The sequence below is a fragment of the Protomyctophum bolini genome, assembly GCF_963924005.1.
Source record: "Protomyctophum bolini genome assembly, chromosome: 19".
Classification (NCBI taxonomy): Eukaryota; Metazoa; Chordata; class Actinopteri; order Myctophiformes; family Myctophidae; genus Protomyctophum; species Protomyctophum bolini.
The window spans coordinates 8,544,956-8,553,780 of NC_137880.1; the positions used below are offsets into that span (position 1 = coordinate 8,544,956).

At 44.5% G+C, this 8,825-nt stretch overlaps 1 protein-coding gene across 1 annotated transcript; it reads right to left on the bottom strand.

The window, feature by feature from the left end:
- Positions 1-2,511: 2,511 nt before the first annotated feature.
- LOC308334547 (inactive serine protease 35-like) lies at positions 2,512-8,616 on the bottom strand. Its single transcript, XM_080791345.1, has 6 exons — positions 8,500-8,616; positions 6,220-6,604; positions 5,156-5,433; positions 5,029-5,083; positions 3,974-4,282; positions 2,512-3,256 (listed from the first exon to the last, which is right to left on the bottom strand). Exons 1-6 carry the CDS (start codon positions 8,508-8,510, stop codon positions 2,789-2,791), a joined length of 1,506 nt encoding a protein of 501 aa, XP_080647471.1. The 5' UTR covers positions 8,511-8,616; the 3' UTR covers positions 2,512-2,788.
- Between the last annotated feature and the right edge of the window lie 209 nt (positions 8,617-8,825).

The following is an 8,825-nucleotide window of genomic DNA, read 5'->3' on the forward strand; positions in this document are numbered from 1 at the left end:
CCTAACCATAACCCTAACCTCAGTAAAACTATACCTAATCCTAACCCTAACCCTGACCTCAGTAAAATGTCAGCTACTGTATAAGCTTAACCTCAAACACTATGCCAAAACATAAACTTAACCTCACTAACACTATGCCTAAAACTGTAATGGCATAAATATAACAGATCAAAACAATACAATATTATCCTTTACAAATGGAGAGTTGCATTTAATTGAGCAGTTTTTAAATCACAATTTAATGTTAAAAATAAAGGGAAAAAACAGCTATTAAGAGTAGACAAAGTCAGACTGTAGTGGGAAGGAGAGAGGGGGGGAGGAGCTACGCCTATAAAATAAAACACAACAATGCATTATTATAATCAGTGTTTACTTAAGTAAAAGTATCTATACTGCAATGTAGAAGTACTCTGTTACAAAGTAAAAGTCTGGAATTAAACATGTACTTGAGTAAAAGTACAAAAGCATCCGTATCAAAATGTATACCTATACCAAAAGTAGACACCACACAATATTAGAACGTCCCGTTTCACTAGTTTTCAAATTATCAGACATATTCAATGCAATATTAGTGACATGACCAGCTAAAAGCATCCAAACCTCAGAAACAAGTTAACAGTTAACATGTTAACATGACCAGCTAAAAGCATCCAAACCTCAGAAACAAGTTAACAGTTAACATGTTAACATGACCAGCTAAAAGCATCCAAACCTCAGAAACAAGTTAACAGTTAACATGTTAACATGACCAGCTAAAAGCATTCAAACCTCAGAAACATGTTAACAGAACATTAAGAAGCAAAGCGTCCATTTTGCCAACATTTTGCCAACATCCATCCATTCACTGTGAAATCCTGACATGTCAGAGAGCTCTCCGTGTTAACTAAAGCTGTGGATGTGTCAGTGTACACATTGTACTATACAGACCTACGTATTGTACTATACAGTCTTAGTCCTTCTCCAGATAATTATATCTCAGGTATAAATATAACATCTGATACATTTTTTTTTAAAGTATTCAGTGGTGGTGACAAAGTGCCAAGTGGGTACTATAGGTATTCAAAAGTACAAATTACTTTTTCAATAGCAATGCATCGCTGTATCGAAATTTAGAATACTATTTTTTAAGTAAAAGAAAACATCAAAACGTTCCAAAAATGGTGAAAGTGAAAGTGAAAATAGCATATCTACAAGCTCAAGTGTTGTGAGCATATTCACCATTTGAAATTAGGTTTAAGTGGGTCATTCATAAATAATTTGGGTCATAAATAAGTTTGGGTCCCGACTAAATACGACCGTCCACCACTGGATTACAATGATAATTACCAACATTAGTAGAGTTGTTGTCTGGCAACAATCACAAACAATAATATTAGAGATAACCATATTGGGTTATTGGGTTTAAAAGTGTTTCAACTGGTCAGCCAAATGAGATATCGGCAAATAAGTGATATTACACTAATTGTAAATATGTTCTTGACGTAATTGTTTATCCCCCAAAGTCAGAAAGGCAGATTTATTTGGGATATACAAATACATTGGTGCGTCCAAAATCCTACTGCACTTTGGCTGTGTATAGGGCAGCATATCTCATCGACTCATCATATCACTAAGAATACGTTTATGTTTGTCCCTTAAAATAGCAAAACAAAACAAAAAAAAGATCGGGACATCCGTAGTATCATTCTCTGAGTTAAAGCTAATGTAACTGGTATTTTTTGTGAAACCAACTTTTTTTTTTTTTTTTTTTTTTGTATAAAGCTCTATATTCTGATAAAGTAATAATAATGAATTACATTGGGAGGTGAAGCAGCTTCCCACATTCACACACCATTGGAGGCAATGTGGGGTTCAGTGTCTGGCCCCTGGACACTTCAAGGAGAATTCCATACTGAAAGGCTTTCTTACCTTTCTTTGTAGTTGTTACGTCCCCACCAAAGAGGTCCAGGTGTTATTTTGTGCAAAAGCTCCTTATTGGCTATTTCCCCTACCATAAGCCCTCAATGAATTGCATTGAATTGAATGGGGCTATGGGGTGTTGTGCTAATTCGCTTATTTCCATCGCTCAAAAACATTTATTCTTTTGTATATATCCTCTCTTCATAATGTAAATAATATCCCAAGCGGCACACTTTACTACTTATTTCGGTGGAAATAAGCGAATTAGACCCCACGTTGTTGTAGTTGTAGTTTTCATAACTTTAGAAAACTACACTGCGGTGATAAGCCATCACCTCAAACTGGAGTATGACTATTGGCCTTTACACAGACCATGGCAGGGACGTGCGGAGAGTGTCACAGAGGCAGGGGCTGAAATCCCATAAGAGGGCACTCTTGTCCCAAAGTAGCGAAAATAGCAGATCTACAAGATCACAACGCGTCGTGAGAGCTTGTAGATCAGCCATTTTCGGGGCGCAACCCTGCACTCTTCATCTACTGGAGATGGATTTCGAATTAAATTAGTTCAGGAGAGAAATAACACATTCTCCTGATTGCTGCCTTCCGGTTTGGCATGGGAAAGGAGCGGAGGGCATTTGCATTTCTTTCGCCATAGTGAACGCTGCATTCGTGCTCTGGAGAGGGCGGTTGTTTTTCAGACGGGTAAAAGGGCAGGGGCTCACTGACGCCCCCCATTTGATATCTATATATGTGTGCACGTCCCTGGACTGCATGGAGGGATCGACTGCAGGGATCTCGCAGAGCTACACACATCACTGTTCACACGGGGTCTCTCCGTGGATCCCGAAAAACAGACGCAGCGTGCACTACAGCGCGCAGCGTTGGATCCTCACATCTCCCGACACAGACTGGGATCTCCGTGGATCCAGTGGCAGATCTGGGCGTACTTGGCCGGCGTGATCCTCACCGCCACGTTGAAGTCCCTCCGCTCGCCTGCGCCGCCTCCCTCCTCCGGCTCCACCCGGCGGTGCCCCGAGAACACGCCGATGACCCGCCGCTGGAACCTGCTGCCTCGCCCGGCGTCCACCGCACCTCCTCCTAACGTGGCCTCCTTCTCCTCCTCCTCCTCGTCCTCCTCCGCCCGCTGGCGGACGTAGACCCCGGCGCCGGCGGCTCCCTGCCGGGCGTCACACTGCTGGTACATGAGGTCGTCCGACTCCCGGGTGACGGAGCAGAAGCGGTACACCACGTTCTCGCCGGCGTCGGGCGGCCCCGCGCCCCCCCGGTCCGAGTCGTAGGCCGAGAAGTGGATCCTGGCCAGCGGGGCGGCGGCGGCGGCGGCTGGCGCCACGCCCACCTGCATGGGGCGATTATGTGGAAAAAGGAAAGGAAGAACTTGAGCACTCAGTTGAGTAGTGCAGTGTGAAATAAATGTATGCCGGGTGCACGGTTCAGGTATAGAGACATAGAAAAGAATACCAGCACTCACTTTTAAATGTCCTAATAGGATTCTCTTTGGGTCAGGCTTCAGAAGGCGTTTCTATATAGAATCGGCCTGCAGGCCTAAATGGGTTAAAGGTTTCCCCCAGCAGCAAACAAAAGGACACTTTTTTCCCTAAACTTTTTCTTTTACTATTTTGAAAAACACTTTTGGATAGTTAAAATATCCAAAGAGTCTACCAAGCTCACAGTGTGTCGATGTAGATTGCCTATTTTAACTATTCAAAAATGTTTTTCAAAATAGTATAAAAAGGCGTAGTTTAGGGGCTATATCCCTTAACCTTTATCCCTAAACTAACTTGCCATTTTTTTTTTTCTATTTTAAAAAACCTTTTAAAATAGTTCAAATAATGTCTCGATGTAGATCGGCTGTATAGTTGAACTATTTTTAAATGTTTTTCAAAATAGTAAAAAAAAAAAAAAGGCAAATACGTTTAGGGATAAGGGATAAGTGGTGGCGGAGGGTGGAGCCCTATAGGGATAAGAGGTTTAGCATGGACGAAAATGGAGCCCATATTATATGGTATCGTCTGGGCGATATTTCTAACCATATCTCCCCCACTGCGACGCTCACCTCCATGTGCTTCTGCGAGACGCGGCGCTTCAGCTCCAGGAGGGCGTAGTCGTAGTCGGCCGAGACCGAGTTAACGTCGTTGACGTCGGCGCTGCTGCTGCTCGTCTCCGCCGGCCGGATCCAGCCTCGCGGGACGCGCGTCTGTTTGACGCGCGTCCAGCGGAACACGGGCTTTTTTTGCCTTTCCTGGGGCTCGGTCGAGCGCCGCGCGCGGTTCAGCTCGGGCGCGGTTTGCCCGACGTTCGTCCCTCTCGTCCGCCGCTCGCCTCGCCCGCCCTTCCTCTCTCTCGCCGGGCCTCCTTCCTCCTGCTGGTGGGAAAAAGTACTCACATTTATTACTGTAGGTAAAAGTATCTGTCACTATACTGCAATGTATAGAACCATACATACAAGTAAATGTCCGGGATTCAAAATGTAGCCTATATACACTTGAGTAAAAAGCACAAAAGTATTGGCTTCAAAATGTACTTGTAGCACCAACAGTATAGTCATTGTAGTCATGCAGGAAGTTTTCAAATGTTTAACCATCTTTTGAAAAGCTCACTGTGAGCTTGTAGATCGGCTATTTTCAAATGGCCGAAATGTATACAGTGCTTAATCCATTTTGGGGCGGGAACCCCTTTGTTTTTTAAGCCTCATGTTGTAAAATAGCAGATCTACAGTATACAAGCTCATAGCTTGTACTGTAATACTTGTACTTGTATACGAGCTTGTATAGGTCTGCTATTTTTGGAAAAATGTGCCTGAAATCTTTGAATATATATTTTTTACAGAGCGAGTTTTTAACTCAAATCTTTGCTACTGGGAGGGTATCTGGAACAACACATTTTCAGATGGGGGTCGGCGGGCAATATTATATTTGGGGTCCTTGACATGAATATGTCTTGAGAATGACCGACATAGAAACACGGGGGGTTTTTTTTAAGAAATTTTTTCGACGTCAGGCCTAAATGGGGTTAATGTAGGTTTTGTAATAATAATAATCTAAATCTACAAAGTATAATTTGCCTCAGAGACGTATAGCGGAGTAGAAGTAAAAGTATTGAAAAAAAAACCTCGCGTCGTCCTCCTCCTCGCCCACCACCGTTTCTCCTCCTTCCTCCTCCTCCTCCTCCTCCTCTCCTCCTCCCCCCTCCTCCTCGTCCTCCTGGCCCCCCTCCTCCTCCTCCTCCTCCTCCTCGCCTGCTCCTGAGCCGCAGCACGCCCACGCGGAGCCTGCGGGCGCCCGCCAGGTAGTCCGTGCCGTCGTGCACGCAGTGGGCGGCCGTGAGCACGTGCCGGGGCGACACCAGCACGCCCGAGCAGCCCGTGGAGAGGCGCACGGCCGCCGAGAACGGGTAGCGCGTGGCGAAGCGCCAGTCCGAGATGACGAAGCGGCCGTCGGCGCCGTAGACCTGGCGCTTGGTGCGGCCGCGGCTGCCGCCGGCGCGCGTCGCGGAGGTGGAGGTCTGGTTGAAGCCCTGCATCAGGGGGAAACGTTCAACTGCATTAAGACCTGGAACACATCTGTGTCACCTTAATAGATCTATACAGCTTGTAGATCTGCTATTTGTTTTTTTAAATAGTGTGCAGATCTTTGTTCCTGGAACAACATATTGTCAGATATGGGGGGGGGGGGGCTCTGCGGCCGGTCACATATCATTTTTGGGGTCCTTCACATGAAATAGTTTGAGAACCACTGACAGAGAAACATAGGTTTTTCGGAAAACGACATTTTATAGAATCAGGCCCTCAGCTCTAAATGGGTTAAGCGTTGACAATGTTTGGAAGAATATTCGAGCAGAGAAACAGCATTTAGGCTGGAGGGCTACAGTATGTCAGTACAGGAGGGCTACAGTATGTCCCTCGGGGCAGAAGCTTCCTGAGGTGTCATATTGGACACCTCTTGTACCCAGAGATGTTATCCTAAAAGGTCATATAAGACCATTTAGGCTGTTCTGTGATGCTGCTGGCGTTGTGATATACTGCATGGACACAAATAATGTGACGGAGGTTGTGCTATATATGGTAGAAATCTGTAAACAATACAAATATTGTATATATTTTTTGGGGGGATTCATTTATTTTTAGACCTCAATTTTCACCAAAACCCAGACCAGAACTCCAGCCCCACCACAGGACTCCGGGACTCAATGAATACCTTTGCAACCACTATATTAACGGCAAGAATATAGCCTACACAGCTTTAAGTCCAAAAACCTGAACTAACTAATCTTCAGATAGAAGAGAAATAATTTCTATCGCACCTGCAGCGTGACCTGGGTCAGCGTGACCTGGGTCAGCGTGCGCGTGGCATTCTCGTACAGGGTCTCGTATGCCAGGGCGCTCTCCTGCTGGGCCGGGCCCAGGGGCGGCAGGGCGCTTTGGCACTCAATCCCACACATCCTCTTCTTCTCCGTTCCTCCACCTCCTGCTCCCTCCTCCTCCTCCTCCTCCTCCGCCGGCCTCCCGCTGAACACGGGTTCGCTTAAGACCTCCGTGCGTCGGCTCAGCACCAGAGGGAGGCGCTGCCGCGTGCGCGTTGTCGACGCGCGGCTGTCGTCGCGGTCGCCGTTTGTAGCGGAGGAGGAGGCGGCTGCCGCCACCACCACGCACAGCAGCACGCACAGCAAACGTTGGCGGCCCATCTCACTGAATGAGGGAGGGAGAGAGAGAGAGAGAGAGAGAGAGAGAGAGAGAGAGAGAAAGACATGATAGTGATTAGAGCAGTGGTTCTCAAACATTCTCATGTCAATTAAACCCCCAAATTGATATGTATATATAGGCAATTGGCCGCACATCCCCCAGCTGAAAATATTTGACATTTGTTTTAACATATGGATGCCAATCAACCTGTAACGAGTCCGGCCCAGATTGATTAAAATTGAAGTTGTTTCCGATACCGATATACCAGTATCGAAAAAGCTGCCGATACTGCCAATTAACGCAGTATTGATACCGGTGCGGGCATCGGTATGGTATGGGCGAGTATGGGCCAGTCTGTCCCGTTCTGACACCACGTCATCTTCAAGTGATGAAAACATGGTTTTGGTGCATCGCTGGTTATTCAACTAGAGATGCGCCACACTATACTCATTGCATTGCTATAGTGTTTGTTCAGTAACAGGAGTCTCACTGTCTCTCTGTTATTAAACAGAAAGGTCGGGATACCCATTTTATCCAATCAGGATAGAGTCAGCATACAGATTAAACAACAGTGATGACACAAAGAAATGAGCTGAGCAATTTTGGAACTGGAACACTGAATAACATTTTAAGCTGATTAATAGTTACTCTCTCCCGATTGGCTGAAATTGTACCTGGAAATGTAGAGACTGGGAGACTCCTGTTACTGAACAAACACTAAAGCAATGATTTCTAAATAAACTTTTTGTTTTTAACCAAAACATGTCTGTAGACCTATAGTGTTTACTGTGTGTATAGGCCTACAGTTTGTCCAGTGTAGGCTACTGGAAAAAGAAAACCTTTTTGTTTTAACCAAAACATATCTGTATAGTGTTTACTGTGTGTACAGTTTGTCCCATGTACTGACACTGTATACAGTATCCTGTGGTCGTGCTGGTTGGCTGGGCTGCCATATTGTCCCTTGGGAAAATATGGCAGCTGAGTGCAGCTGAGTGCAAGCTAAGGCCACACACACAGCTGCAGCTGCAGTGGTCACTTAACAGTGGGCAGTTAACTAATATAACTAATATTTGTAAATAATTTGATTATCACCTGGGCAGATGTGTGCCCAGGTGATAATCAAATTATTTACAAATATTAGTTATATTAGTTGTTGTTTAGTTTTTTGTGGTTTAATGCACTTTGATTTTAGAGAGAGAGAGAGAGAGAGAGAGAGAGAGAGAGAGAGAGAGAGAGGACAGTCTTCAGTTCAGTTATTGCTGACTAGTGTGCATGGTACATTCAAAGCCAGTAGGATGGCGCACAATCTCCATTACAACAACACACAACAAAAGGGACACGAGTCACAACTATAAAGACGACTGTCAGAAACAGGAGATTGTCAATCAACTATATCTATGTATTGAGAAATAAACTAGAGGTGTATGCATTGCATATTATTCATTTAAAATTCAGCGTTTTATCTGCTAGCCTATTAAAAGTAGAGGCATAGCTTTTTTTTTTGTATTGCCTGCATGTAGCCAGCTAGTATTAAGCTCTAACTTTACAATTCGCAATTTTGTATAGCTTTTGTCACCAACATGCACCCATGCAGAGAATAACTTATGTAGTTCTCTCACACAAAGAAAGAAAGAAAGAAATACCCCTTTCAATGGGAAGCCTATCATATCCTATTCGAATGGTCTAAAATATGACAGCTATATAAACACATAGTCTATAGGCTAAAATAGCCAAACGAATCTTTCTAATTTAAATGTAGCCTATAGGAAAGAAGACTCTCGTGTTAAATAGTATTATTGGTAAATAGCTAGTCAAATCACACATCAAATCAATCAATCAATCATTTCAATCAATCGATCATTTCAATCAATCATAGCAAATTAGGCTTAAAACATTCCTACCTATAAAGCATCCACAAGACAGCTTCCAGCAAATGTTCTTGTAGGCCTACGTTGCTGTTGCAGTAGGCCTTAGTTGTTTAATTCAAAGTTAAACGCCTCTCTCTCTCTCTCTCTCTCTCTCTCTCTCTCTCTCTCTATCTCTCTCTCTCTCTCTCTCTCTCTCTCTCTATCCAAAAGTTCCAAAGCGTGCGCAACAGAGCTGCTTCCATTCCATCGTTGCAATGCTCACAGATTGATAAACTGACCCTGCGGTGCAAGTGCAACAAACTGCTTTGCCTGATGTGCGCGCCAGAGAGAGAGAGAGAGAGAGAGAGAGAGAGAGAGAG